The sequence below is a fragment of the Aquarana catesbeiana genome, linkage group LG03 (assembly GCF_042186555.1).
Source record: "Aquarana catesbeiana isolate 2022-GZ linkage group LG03, ASM4218655v1, whole genome shotgun sequence".
NCBI classification, from domain to species: Eukaryota; Metazoa; Chordata; class Amphibia; order Anura; family Ranidae; genus Aquarana; species Aquarana catesbeiana.
The window spans coordinates 117,983,311-117,998,337 of record NC_133326.1 but is presented as its reverse complement, the minus strand read 5'-3'; the positions used below and the strand labels follow the sequence as shown (position 1 = coordinate 117,998,337).

General features: G+C 42.3%; 1 protein-coding gene across 2 annotated transcripts in view; it reads right to left on the bottom strand.

Annotated features, from left to right (window-relative positions):
- Nucleotides 1–5,783: 5,783 nt before the first annotated feature.
- STOML1 (stomatin like 1) overlaps nucleotides 5,784–15,027 on the bottom strand; it is a 34,245-nt gene continuing 25,001 nt past the window's right edge. For both annotated transcript variants that reach the window (XM_073619073.1, XM_073619072.1), the window contains exons 7-8: nucleotides 9,648–9,794; nucleotides 5,784–6,816 (exon numbers count right to left, since the gene is read on the bottom strand). In XM_073619073.1, coding sequence (XP_073475174.1) covers nucleotides 6,617–6,816; nucleotides 9,648–9,794 — 347 coding nt within the window. In that variant the 3' untranslated portion in view covers nucleotides 5,784–6,616. The remainder of the gene's footprint in view (nucleotides 6,817–9,647; nucleotides 9,795–15,027) is intronic.

The following is a 15,027-nucleotide window of genomic DNA, read 5'->3' as shown; positions in this document are numbered from 1 at the left end:
ATAATTTGCAAACAAATTCTTTCAAAAATCAGACATGTGATTGTCTGGATTTGTTTCCACATTTTGTCTCTCATAGTTGAGGTATACCTATGATGACAATTACAGGCCTCTCTCATCTTTTTAAGTGGGAGAACTTGCACAATTGGTGGCTGACTAAATACTTTTTTGCCCCACTGTATATTTTGCTGAATCCCAACTCCAGACAAACTTTTTTTTTTTTTTTTTTTTACTTTTTATTAGTTTGTTGTTATCTGTGAATCAATTGGGGATACTTCTTTTTTTTTCTATCTCTGTGACCCAAGGACAAGTAGGAGAGCTCACTGGAATATTCCATCACTGCAGCAGGAAGTGAGGGGAAATCTCCCCAAGGCTACACAGATGGAAATAAAAGCCAGACAAAGAATTCAAGGCCTTCCCCACTCTATCCAAAACAATACAACAAACCATTTTTAAAGGAGAAAGCATTGAATGGAAAACAGCTGATTATTTATTAAATGTATTGCCTTAACATTGTTAGTGCTGTGCTGTTCTGAGCATGACAGAGATTTGCTTCATCATTTGTTTAGCAACCAGGAGATAAAAGTTCAGTGTGTTAAAGTGGATGTCTCCAATAAGAAAACTGCAAGCAGGTTCTTTATTGCAAAAGAGACATGCAATGTCACTTCTGCAATAAAATAAACCTACCTGCCTGCTAACAGTCTTCTTTAGAAAGTACACTGAGCTGTGCATGTGCAGCTCACATCCTGTGTGCCAGGATGACTGAATTGAAGGCCATTCTATGTGAGCCAAAGAAGATGGCCGCAGAACAGCATTCAGAAGAAACAAGTAGAAGATCCGGCAAGGGACCTCAAACTGTTGAAGGAGAGGTAGGAATTGAGGACTTTAGTCCCACTTTAAGATGAATATAATTTTGTGAATTTTGATGAACCTGATGAAATTCGCTTCATGGAGGGCTCAGTTTATACTCCGCCCCCCTAACATCCTTCAACCTAAAATTTGAGGGAGCCAGAGGGAAAGTTTTAAGCCAAACAGCACTTGCATCCAACCAGATGCAGCGGTTGTTCCACTATTCTGACAGCCGCAGTGGAACATTCATCGATTTTGTTCGTTAAATGAAAAAAATATAAGAGTGTATGGCCAAATTTAGAAATGGTACATCTGCTCTAGCCCCTTCCAACTGCTCTGAGGATGTAGGAAGGGATCTTCTATTTGTCATGTACAACAGCATGAGCTGCAGGGAGTGCAGCAGAGAGTGCAGATCTGTGATCCACGTGAGGTTCTGGAAGTGGGTGGCAGAAGTACTCACCACATCTTCAGAATGTGGAGTCCCAGCAACTAGAGGGCCTTGAGCCCAAAAAGGATAATATATGTCTCTGAGGCCTGAAAAAAGGCACTGCTAAATTGTTACAAAACCCACAACAGTAAAATCAGTCTATATATGCAGTAAAGCATGCGTGTTATACTCACTGTGGAACCTAAGGGATTATTCCTCCACATTGTGTAAAAAGGCTGCTTGATCCTGTCTTTTGTGATCATCTCCTTCTTCTACTGACTTTAATATATTTCATGATATTTACAGGGGACAGGCTGCACATGCTCAGTTTGGTGTATATTCCTAGAGTTTTTTTTTTCCCTCAGGAGCTTGCTCTTGATCAGCACAGGGCCAGTCAGCACTGTCAAGACAGAGGGTCAGGGGTTCTGCATGCTCATAGGACAATCGTGGGAGAATGAAAACTCCTCCTACAAGCTTTAACCAGACACTCATAGAAGTCACAAGCCTGATCTAGCTGCTGATGAAAAAAGGTATTTAGCAGTTAATATTTACTAAAATGATTGCATTTCCATGTTCTGCATACTGTGGGAGACCAGATATAGCGAATGCGGGATACTGGGTTTAGTAACACTTTAACTCTTCAGCGGTGAGAACAACTAAGCTTTTTATTTTTTTAACAGACATTTTAACATTTTGGAGGCCAGCAGTCAGATCTAACTGGAGAATCTGATGGATCAATGTTATTTAAAGCGGAACTAAACCTTCTTATTATTTACAGCTAAGGAAGCTGCCATCTTAGCCTCTGTTTCCACTGCAGTTGCCACAGTGAGGCACATTTGATCAGTTATGACACCAGCCATTTGATGGCTTGACAGTTCGGTTGAGAGCACAAGCAGCTGTGACAGTTATCATTCACAGCATACCTTTGAATGTTACTGTTTGGGTAAACAGTTAAATCGATGGACTTAGTTCCTCTTTAACCACTTCAGCCCTGGAAGGATTTACCCACTTCCTGGCCAGGCCATTTTTTTGCGATACGGCACTGCGTCGCTTTAACTGACAACTGCGCGGGCATGCAACGCTGTACATAAACAAATTTTATGTTCCTTTTTTTCCCACAAATAGAGCTTTCTGCTGGTGGTATTTGATCACCTCTGCGGTTTTTATTTTTCGCGCTATAACAAAAAAAAAGAGCAACAATTTTGAAACTACATAAAGATGGCCTAGACCAGTGGTTCTCAACTCCTGTCCTCGGGACCCACTAACAGGCCAGGTTTGGAAGATAACTGAAATACATCACAGGTGATATCATTTGCTGCTCAGTGATTGCAGTATTCTAGTCTGCATCTCCCCAAGGTAATACTTAAATTCTGGCTTGTTAGTGGGTTCTGAGGACCGGATTTGAGAACCACTGGCCTAGACTATAAGAAGATTGCCAAGACCCTGAAACTGAGCTGCAGCATGGTGGCCAAGACCATACAGCGGTTTAACAGGACAGGTTCCACTCAGAACAGGCCTCACCATGGTACACTAAAGAAATTGAGTGCACGTGCTCACCGTCATATTCAGAGGTTGTCTTTGGGAAACAGATGTATGAGTGCTGCCAGCATTGCTGCAGAGGTTGAAGGGATCGGGGGTCAGCCTGTCAGTGCTCACACCGTACACTGCATCCAATTGATGTGCATGGTCCCAGAAGGAAGCCTCTTCTAAAGGTGATGCACAAGAAAGCCTGCAAACAGTTTGCTGAAGACAAGCAGACTAAGGACATGGATTAATTACAAAGAAAATACCGCGCTATAAATAAATGAAATAAAATGAAAAATAATCTTAAGTGATAAGAATAATAAGAAAAAGTGAAAACTATAAACCAAAAGCAGCTGCTAGAAGTGGGATACACACAACAATAAATGGAATGGTTAGTAGCAGCGCTAAACCTAAATGAGCTAGCTAGTGATAGTGACACCAGTGCTTAAAAAACGAACAATATTGCTTACATAAGGTACATGGATTATAAAAAACATAAGTCCATCTATATATAAACAAGTAGTGCTCAAACTCGCTAGCCAAATGTGGATAAACTTCAATTGATTGAATAACTCCTCCACCACAACCACAGTTATGACAACACACAGAGTGCTCGCTTACCGAAAGGCAAGCTCTATAAGCCTGCGACCTGTTACCCGGCCAGGGCCTTTATCCAGGAGGAAATCAGGAGGGCGATATCCAAGCACTACAAAGGTAGTCAACACACAGCACAGAACTCGCCAATCTCACCAATCACGGATCAAACGGGTAGGCAGATTAGGTACCATTCAGATGTTCCCCAGAATAAAAAAGGTTCACCATAGCGCAATACTGATATTCTATATTTCAAATAAATGTTGACTAACACTTACAAATGTCGAAGGAATATAAAAGCAAAGCAGCCAGCCGGCTAATGCAGACAACCGTTCCACGAACGGCACACACGAGACGTTAGCACGTCAGCTCCTCCCGACGCGCGTTTTGTCATACGATGACGTCGCCTGGGGCACGGTGCCCCAGACGACGTCATCGTATGACGAAACGTGAGTCGGGAGGAGCCGACGTGCTGACGTCTCGTGTGTGTCGTTCGTGGGACGGGTGTCTGTATTAGCCGGCCGGCTGCTTTGCTTTTATATTCCTTCGACATTTGTAAGTGTTATTCTATATTTCAAATAAATGTTGACTATCAGTATTACGCTATGGTGAACCTTTTTTATTCTGGGGAACATCTGAATGGTACCTAATCTGCCTACCCGTTTGATCCGTGATTGGTGAGATTGGCGAGTTCTGTGCTGTGTGTTGACTACCTTTGTAGTGCTTGGATATCGCCCTCCTGATTTCCTCCTAGATAAAGGCCCTGGCCGGGTGACAGGTCGCAGGCTTATAGAGCTTGCCTTTCAGTAAGCGAGCACTCTGTGTGGTGTCATCACTAAGGACATGGATTACTGGAACCATGTCCTGTGGTCTGTTGAGACCAAGATAAACTTATTTTGTTCAGATGGTGTCAAGCGTGTGTGGCGGCAACCAGGTGAGGAGTACAAAGACAAGTGTGTCTTGTCTACAGTCAAGCATGGTGGTGGGAGTGTCATGGTCTGGGGCTGCACGAGCTGCCGGCACTGGGGCGCTACAGTTCATTGAGGGAACCATGAATGCCAACATGAACATGTACTGTGCCATACTGAAGCAGAGCATGATCCCCACCCTTCAGAGACTGGGCCGTAGGGCAGTATTCCAACATGATAATGAACCCAAACACACCTCCAAGATTACCACTGCCTTGCTAAAGAAGCTGAGGGTAAAAGTGATGCACTGGCCAAGCATGTCTCCAGACCTAAACCCTATTGAGCATCTGTGGGGCATCCTCAAACGGAAGATGGAGGAGCGCAAGGTCTCTAACATCCACTAGCCCCGTTATGGTCATCATGGAGGAGTGGAAGAGGACTCCAGTGGCAACCTGTGAAGCTCTGGTGAACTCCATGCCCTAGAGGGTTAAGACAGTGCTAGAAAATAATGGCGGCCACACAAAATATTGACACTTTGGACCCAATTTGGACATTTTCACTTAGGGGTGTACTCACTTTTGTTGCCAGCGGTTTAGACATTAATGGCTGTGTGTTGAGTTATTTTGAGGGGACAGCAAATTTACACTGTTATACAAGCTGTACACCCACTACTTTACATTGTGTTGCCATTCACAACTCTGCCCCGAGCTACATCACCAATCTTGTCTCCAAATATCACCCAAATTGTCCCCTCAGCTCTTCTCAAGACCTCCTACTCTCAAGCTCTCTTGTCTCCTCCTCCCATGCTCGTCTCCAGGATTTCTCCAGAGCCTCTCCCATCCTTTGGAACTTGCTACCTTCACCAGTCCGGCTATCCCCTACTCTTGCTACCTTCAGGCGATCCCTGAAAACTCATCTCTTCAGGGAAGCCCATCATGTCTCCAACTAATCTCCTACCACTTCCATCAGCTCATTCCCCACAGTTACAACCTTTTGTACCACCTGCCCCACCCTATTAGATTGTAAGCTCTTCTGAGCAGGGCCCTCTTAATCCTCTTGTATTTTATTGTATTGTAACTGTATTTTCTCCTTTAATATTGTAAAGCGCTGCATAAACTGTTTGCACTATATAAATCCTGTATAATAATAATAATAATTGTAGCAAAGTGTAATTTCTTCAGTGTTGTCACATGAAAAGCTATAGTAAGATATTTACAAAAATGTGAGGGGTGTACTCACTTTTGTGAGATACTGTATATATAGTTGTGTATTTTGAATAAAAAGTTAAGTTATTTGGCGAATGCTGGGTATAGTTGTGCTTTGACTATCTAAACTCCTCATGTTTTTAATCCAGGAGCATCCATACTGACAATCTGCTTCCCCCTCCTTATCTGTGATGCAGGCGACTATGTTCTTGTTAGACTGAACATTTCATTATAGATAATTTTTCTGTGGGGTCAGACTGTTCTAAGAAATCTTCTCTGTACAGTCATATGGCAGTATGTTTATTCTCAATCATTTCTAAGAATTGATCTATTATAATATTGTGTGACTCAGCTGGATGACAGTCTATGTCATATTTAAATTAACAGACATGTCTAAGTACTCAAAGCTCACAATAAAATACAGATTCTAGCTCCATTTTTTGGAAGCTGTACACAGTAATCTGTTTCTTAAATATAGTACACAGTATATGTTTGGCCTAAAAAAAACGGAATTAGATTTAAATTAAGTTTGTAGAAATGTGAGTCCTTAGGAAAGTATGTATTATCATCTTGTATTGGTTGATCTGCTATAACTAATTCAGAAAGTTATTCATTAATCCCCAGGGTTTCTCCCGCTGGTCTTTTATTGTGTTTTTTAGATTTATTTTTAGCCTCTGGTAATTTCCACATTTATTCATTTTTTGAAAGGTTTTGTTTTACAGACCGCGACGCTTCACTTTCCATATATTGTTGTGCTTTTCCTGCATTTCCAATACATTTGATTTCTCATATGGATAATCAGATTGACTGATGGACATTTATTGATTGGATTCCAGCATCCACACACAGTATTATATTAGTCTTGTAATCATGTATGCCTCTTGGATATTGTCTTTTCTTTGTGACCATAGCAGATTGTTCCAAACTACTCAGATAATCTTGTATATTCTTGTTCCATTCCAATCATGTTATCATAGCTCCAACAGAGATTTGGTAGGTTCTGTTTTCATGCTTGTATTGGTCAATCAGGTATAATATTCTATGGTTTAATAAAGTCTAACAATAAAAATAGCAAACTATATGAAGGGAAGTGATAAAACAGTGCCCTCGTGTTATCTCCCTGCTATCCTCTGTAAAACCTTCTCCAGCTGTAAAGCAGTCCTCAGGTCTCCTATGACTTGTAAGCGGCCTGCTGCATATGCAGTCATAGGACTCAAATCTCCTTTAATGAGACACATGAGATCAGTTTCTGTCATCATTAGAGTAACATCAGGGTTTCCAGGAAAAACTCCCCAGCCAGAGCTGCCCGACCCTGTAAAAAAAAAAAAAAAAAGTCTGATTTAAATTGAAATAAAAAAAGATCATATAGGGTCAGTTTAACCAAGATGTAGGAGTTGTAGGTGGTTTATGGTGCATTTATTCCCTCAAAGGCTTCTTTTATCACTTGATGACTGATCTACCTGCCATACTTTCCAAGATACTACCTACCTTGGAGTCTCTTTTCTCCAGCTACAAAGGGAGGGTCCAGTGTGTTCCTAATCCATCTGTTGCTGTTCTACATAATGGGGCAAATTCACTAACAGTTAAACATTGGATAGCGGTAAAACACTGCATGCGGTAACAATTGTGCAAGTGTTCAATTCATTAAGAATTTTGCGTTAAATACCAAAAGCAGTATTTGATTAAGCGGTAATTTACCGCATGGAGCTGGTTGCTAAGGAGGGGGCCGGAAAGCCGGCCACCGCGTCCTTAACAACCTATGACTCATCAGCTGTCAGCAGGTTCCCTGCTGATAGCTGAATGTAAAAAAAAAAAAAAAAAACTGGGAAAATCTGGCTAGGTCACCTGGTGGCACCGCCCCCTCTTGTGATGTCACGGACCCAGCATGCACCGATCCGTGACGTCACAAGGGGGCTGTGCCACCAGGTAGTGTAGCCAGGTGGCCCGCCCCTTACCTATATAAGAACTGTCAAATGGCGGTGCCTGCAATAGATGGCCAGCCTTCATGGATGGCGGAAGAATGTTTTTTTCTTTTTCGAATCGGCGGTGCAGCGGGAGGCGTGATTGACGATGGATTTACATCGCGGGACACTGTCTAACGATTGGTAAGCTTCAATGTAATACATTTTTGGTTTTCGGTTTAACCATTTCCCTACTGAGCACTTTTACCCCCTTCTTGCTCAGGCCAATTTTTAGCGCTGCCACACTTTGAACGACAATTGCGCACACACAATTAGAGCTTTCATTTGGTGGTATTTAATCACCACTAAAGCTACATTGCCTCAATAAATCTAAATGCCCATAATGGAAAATAAAGAGCGAGAATTAAAAAACACAAAAATCCCTTGACCTAACATGTTTTTTGCCTTAAAACAAGGCTTCATCAGGAATTTAGGCGTTTACATGTTTCAAACAGGTTTTTTTGCTAGAAAATTACTTAGAACCCCCAAACATTATATATTTTTTTTTCTAACACCCTAGAGAATAAAATGGCGGTCATCGCAATACTTTTTTTCACACCGTATTTGCACAGCGGTCTTACAAGTGCGCTTTTTTTGGAAAAAATTCACTTTTTTGAATAAAAAAATAAGACAACAGTAAAGTTAGCCCAATTGTTTTTTATATTGTGAAAGATAATGTTATGCCGAGTAAATTGATACCCAACATGTCACGCTTCAAAATTGCGCCCACTCGTGGAATGGCGTGAAACTTTTACCCTCAAAAATCTCCATAGGCGACGTTTAAAAAATTCTACAGGTTGCATGTTTTGCGTTACAGAGGAGGTCTAGGGCTAGAATTATTGCTCTCGCTCTAACAATTGTGGCGATACCTCACGTGTGGTTTGACCACCTTTTTCATATGCAGGCGCTACTCACGTATGCGTTCGCTTCTGCGCGCGAGCTCGTCGGGACGGAGGGTTTTAAAAAAAATTTTTTTTTTTATTATTTATTTTACATGATTTTATTTATTTTTGCACTGTTTTTTTTTTTTTTAAATGTGTCACTTTTATTCCTATTACAAGGAATGTAAACATCCCTTGTAATAGAAAAAAACATGACAGGACCTCTTAAATATGAGATCTGGGGTCAAAAAGACCTCAGATCTCATATTTACACTAAAATGCAATAAAAAAAAAAAAAAAAAGTCATTTAAAAAAATTACATTGAAAAAAATGTGCCTTTAAGACATATGGGCGGAAGTGACGTTTTGACGCCGCTTCCGCCCTGCAATGTCATGCAGACGAGTGGGCACCATCTTAGCCTCACTCGTCTCCAGGCACAGCAAGGAGACAGACGTGATCGCCTCCGCCGCTACCGACAGCTCCGGTAAGCGGCGGAGGGCCCCCGCCACCGATAAAAGTGATCTTGAGGTGAATCCGCCGCAGAGACCACTTTTATCTGAAAGCCGACCGCCGCACGAAAACGGGGATACCGGGGTTATGGCAGCTAGCTGCTGCCATAACAACGATATCCGCCGCCAAACTTTGGACGTACATCAGCAAGTGGTTAAAAGAGAAGAAGTTTTTTTTTTTTTTTTTTTAAATTATACTTACCCAGGTGGATGCAGCATCAGTCTGATGAGCTCTCTGTGAGAAGAGAGCTGGTGACTGTTAGTCACCGCTTCTCTGCTGCGCCCCCCACCCCCTTCTGCGCTCACAGGAGCGCTTGTCTGTGGAGGGAATGGGAGCGGCTGGTTCAGGCTCTCAGTGGCTTGCTGAAAGGCTAAGCCAGGTGCCGGTCCAGGGTTGTGGCCAGATCCTGACTTTATTCTCACGATCTTGCTCCAGCCTGGACCGGCTCTGTGATGTCAGCTGACAGCGGGCTTGAGGATTTCCGCTCGGATGTGGGAGTGGGTACCCGTAAAAACTAGACACCCCACCCAAATCAATGACATGCCAAGTATGGGAGGAGGGGGGCGGCTTAAACCGGAACTTCCCCTATTGGGTGAAGTTCCACTTTAAAAGCAGTGACCTCATCAATACTTCCCCCCTAAAAGACAAAACAAATAAACAAATATCCAAAAACTACAATATCAGCTGATTGTACTGGCCTTTGAAGAAAACAGGTGAATTGAAGAAAGAATAAATAGAACAGAGCAGCTGTTTAATTGAAATTCTCCTATACTGTTTATAGGAAGCATTACCTGATGTAAGGTCAATAAAATAGGAAACGCTCTCTCCACTATTCCTGGTTACAATCAGCTGATAGGAAGAACCCACTTCAGAGACCAGTGATTCTGAAAGTATCCCCTCCAGTTGGGAAGTCATTTGTTGTAATGAGAAATCAACAACTGAAACAAAAAGATATTCGTTTTAGTACAATATAACTGGAGTATGACCTTTCCTATGCATATTTAATTATAGCCATAAGACCATGAAGGATAAAATGACCAGATTTTCAAAATGAAATCCAGGGACAACCGACTGATAATGCCCTCAAACAACACAGACTCAGACAAGCATACAGGGATTGGACAATGTTATGGAACCACCAGGTAAAATAATGAAATTGTGACCCAATATGGTGTTGGATGGTCCTTGCCATCAAAGTCAGCCTGAATTCTCCTAGGAATTGACACATATAAGTCTTGGATGGTGGATAATGGATACCACTCTTCATGCAAAAATTGTTCCAGCTCTCACAGAGATGCCGACGGCATAAAATGAGCCGGAACCTTGACTTTGTCTGCATGCTCATCAAACCACGATTTGGTCTTGGTAAATGGTGCTGTCTTCGGGAAACAATGTTTGCACCATGGGGTGCACATGGTCGACCAAAATTTGTACATGGTCACTTTCCCTCATGGGATGGTGGCAGTAGGAGTTTCAAGCCCCCATTGATTGATTTCAATGGGAGATTATGTGATACATAAAAAGCTATTTGGGAATGGTCTAGAAATTCTGGGGGTCCTCTAAGAGTCCTCTAAGTTCATTTATGGTCACCTGATCCCCCAGATTGTTCCAGAAATTCCCAGGACCCTTATTTAAGCAGGAGGCTAAGGGGGGGGGGGTCTTTGTTAGTCGACAGAGGGATTTTTGAAGAGCGCCCTACTGATTTTGTTTACAGTTTCAAAGTATTCATTGATTAACCACTTGACCTCCAGAATATTTACCCCCCTTCATGACCAGGCCATTTTATGCTATACGGAACTGAGTTATTTTAACTGACAAATGCGCGGTCATGCAACGCTGTCCATAAATGAAATGAATGTCGTTTTTTCCCCACAAATAGAGCTTTCTTTTGGTGGTATTTGATCACCCCTGCGTTTATTTTTTTTGCACTATAAACAACAACAATTTTTCAATACAAAAAAAAAACAAAAAACATTTTTTTTTTACTTTTTGCTATAAACACATCCAATAAAAAATCTAAATTTATTCAAAAATTTATAGAGGAACTGCAGTCTGCTCACATAATCTGTAATAAAAACATCTTTGCCTTTCTGATGCTTCCCTCCAACCACTTTGCATATTATTTTATATATACTGTGATTCTGTACTTGCCAAATATGCTGCAGAAATCTCCCTCCACTGAGTCTAATTGCAACCATTTTAACTGTGGGCAGCTGAAGCTATTGCCTGTTCACTTCCTGGATTTACAGAGACACACAGAGGCACACCTCCAGCTCTGCAGCTCTCATTGGCCCTCTTATGACTCATCCCCCTCTCTTCCTGGCAAACTCTCAGGAGAGTAAGCGAGAGAGAGTTACCAGACAAGAAACAGGAAGTAGGCTGTATAAAGTATTTACTGGCAGAAAAAAAATGTTTTACTATCCAAAGTTAAAACAACAAGGGCAGAAGATTTAATTGATGTAAAGACGAAAAAGTGACCGAAGTTCCGCTTTACGCCAATATGTATTCTGCTACATATGTGTGGTTAAAAAAATCCCAATATATTGATTTGTTTACACAAAAGTTATAGTGTCTACAAACTATGGTATATATACTGGAGTTTTAATTTATTTTATTTTTTAAACTAGTAATGGTGGCGATCAGGAACTATGATATTGCTGTGGACAATCTGACCCTTTGTGAGAACCAGTGACACTAATACAGTGATCAGTGCTAAAAATATGCACTGTCACTGTACTAATGACACTGTTTGGGAAGGGGTTAAACATCTAGGGTGCTCAAAAGGTTAAATGTGTGCCTAACCAGTGTTTATGTGCTGTATTTACTAAGGTATATGCTGGATTTTATTCCTTGCTTTGCAGGGAAACAAAGTCTGCCACATCCCCGCTGACTGGATGGAGCTCTGCATTGTTTATATATGCACAGCACACGGTCCTGTGTCTCTCCTCGCCGATCAGCTGGTGCCGGCAGACATCCATTTGCAGGCACCTGCTGTGACTAATCACAGCAGAAGCGGCGCGCCCCCTATGCGGAAGTGCAGAGTCATGTATATATACAAGTGATTCTGCACAGAATGGCCGCCCTGTAGCAATAAATCTGCTATAGGGCAGTTGTGAAGTGGTTAAAAGAGTTATGGGAAATTGTTAATGGTTTATATTTGTGAAAAACAATAAACAAGGCCGTGGGCATTATTAATCCAGTTAGCGTCCTTTGTATGTTTGGAGTTTATGCTGCCTGCCGTCCCATGTTACATCACTTCTGCTTTAAAGTGATACTAAAGCTTTGTTTTTGTTTTGTTTTTTAAAGCGGAGTTCCGACAATTTTTATTTTTTTTAAAAAGTAAGCAGCTACAAATACTGCAGACTTTTAAAATATGGACACTTACCTGTCCAGGGCGCCCGCGATGTCGGCACCCGAAGCCGATCTGTCCCTCGGCTCTCTGGTTCTGCCGCCGCCATGTTCGATAAGGGAATCGGGAAGTGAAGCCTTGCAGCTTTACTTCCCGGTTCCCTAATGCGCATGCGCGACTCGCACTGCACGTTCCCACTGATCCCTGCTGTCTCCTGGGACCTGTGTGTCTCCCAGAAGACAGCGGGGGTGGGGGTGTTTAGTGGCGTAGACACCTGCGGGTGGCTCGGGTATCTATGCCTGGAAGTGGGAGAAAAATACCTGTATTAGACAGGTATCTGCTCCCCCCACCCCCCTGAAAGGTGCCAAATGTGACACCGGGGGGGGGTGTTCCATTTTTGGGTGGAACTCTGCTTTAAATAACAAACATATCATACTTACCTCTACTGTGCAGGTCATTTTGGCCCCAAACATCCTCTTCTGGGGTACCTCAGCGGCTCTCATGGCTCCTCCCCACATTAGATAACCCCCTAGGAGAAGCGCTCTCCCGAGGGGATTGCCTTGTGGGCACACTTCCGAGTCATTCATTCGGGATCCATAGAAGCCGAATGTATGACTCGGCCCCACCCCCCGGTTCATTGGATTTGATTGACAGCAGTGGGAGCCAATGGCTGCGCTATCAATCTATCCAATCAAAGTCAGGACTTCGTGGAGAGAAGGACGGCACGTCCCCGCTGAAGAAGATGAAGGGGCTCAGGTAAAACGGAGGGCTGGGGGGCCGGTCACTGCCAGGTGTTTTTTCACCTCAATGCATAGGATGCATTAAGGTGAAAAAACACAAACCTTTACAACCCCTTTAAACTCGAAACATGTCAAACCTTTCCACACCAGAAAATCATGTATTGTTTCCATATTTTTGTCCAGCCTCTGTACAGATTGGGATTTCCGGCGTCACTCTGACTTTACCAATCTGCATTCTTGTGTTCTGGGTTTAACCACAGAAAGCAACGGCTTCAAGTCAGGAAATTCGCTTTTTCAAAAGGAGTCCAGCAATGTCAGCCTATGTATTTCTTATCCAGCCGGTCTGCACTCCAGCAATTTACTTGTTTAGCTATCCTGAAAGGAGGCAATACATGAAGGCAATCTGATATCAGAGCTGGTTTGCTCAGCCTACTGTCCCCAGGACACAAAGAAAGATTAATGAAGGAATAGGTAGCTTATTCGTTAGTACTACATTTCCTGGAAAATATTACCTTTAAGCTGGCCATAGAAACTAAAACAATGGTTGGTTGTGTGGGCCAGCACATGCAGCTATTATTTGTGTTGAGGCCTACATAGCAGGATGGGGGAGGCACGGTGCAGACACCTTTGCCGTTGGTTTAACCTGTCCTATCACTATATCCATTTCTCTGGATCCATTTTTTTCTCCTGAAAGGAAACCTGTACTGAAAGAAACATGAAGTCTACCACCGCCGACCTCCTTTTGAAAATGCTAGTTGCCTGTCAACCATGCTAACCCTTCTACTTCAATATATTCTGAGTCACAGAGCTGCAAAATGCATACACTCCATAAAACCAGACTTCCTGATCTACACACCTGGAAAACACTGAAGCTGTCAGACCAGCAGCCAAGCAACTAGCATTTTCAGAAGTAGGTCAACATCGAAATCCTCCATCCCCATCCAACCTTCCTTTACTGATTTAATATCTGTAAACAACAAGTACATGCCTTTGTGTTTCCACCTATGACAAACAGGCTAAACCTTGGACATGAAGTGGTTAAAGAGCTGTTCCAGTAACTCATGTTTTCCATACACTATCTCACTGACTATTTATGAGACTATCAGAGTATTGCAGGACAATGAAGGTTCCTCATAAATCAGAAACTATAAGGAAACGTTTTTCTGGCAAGAGCACGTGAGCGATAACAGCGGGTCAGTCAATGTCATGGTGAACAGGATGAACATTCGTAATTGATGTGCTGACCTTGGCATGATTTAGTATGGAGATGTATTACTCATGGAGTGATAGGGAAATACTCCCTTCCATTAATGCTGTTCCTTTTTAAGTAAATAAGGTGACCAATCTGCATTTAAAGGTAATGTTTTCTGTGTTTTTACTAAGCTAAAAAATATGAGTTATTATTAAATTGTTTAAAGTAATTTTAGACGCAACACTTTTTTTTTTTTTACATGTATTTTCCTTCATATTTTTGTCATTTTGTTATGTACAGAGATTTGTAGATTAGCCACTATAGTGAGCAAACAGTTTGTTTTCAATCACTAAAGCCGCGTACACACGAGCGGAATGTCCGACAGAAAAAGTCCGACGGGAGCTTTTCATCGTCTATTCCGATCATGTGTGTGCCTCATCTGACTTTTTTTTTTTGAAAATTCTGACGGACCTAGAAATGGAACATGTTCTAAATATTTCCGACGGAACCAATTCCTATCAGGAAAACCGCTCGTTTGTATGCTGTTCCGACGGACCAAAAACGACGCATACTCTGAAGCAAGTACGAGACAGAAGTTATTGGCTACTGGCTATTGAACTTCCTTTTTCTAGTCCCATCGTACGTGTTGTACGTCACCGCGTTCTGGACGGTCGGACTTTGGTTTGACCATGTGTAGGCAAGACCACTTGAATGGAATTCCGTCAGAGTTCCGTCGGAGAAACCTTCAGAGTTTATTCCGACGGCAAAACCGGTCGTGTGTACGCGGCATTAGCCGTAACCTCATTTATAGTCAAATGTCATTGATGCCTAAATACCCAGACCAAATAAAGCAAGGTCAGCTAACTTGACAATAACTCTTTGACTAATAG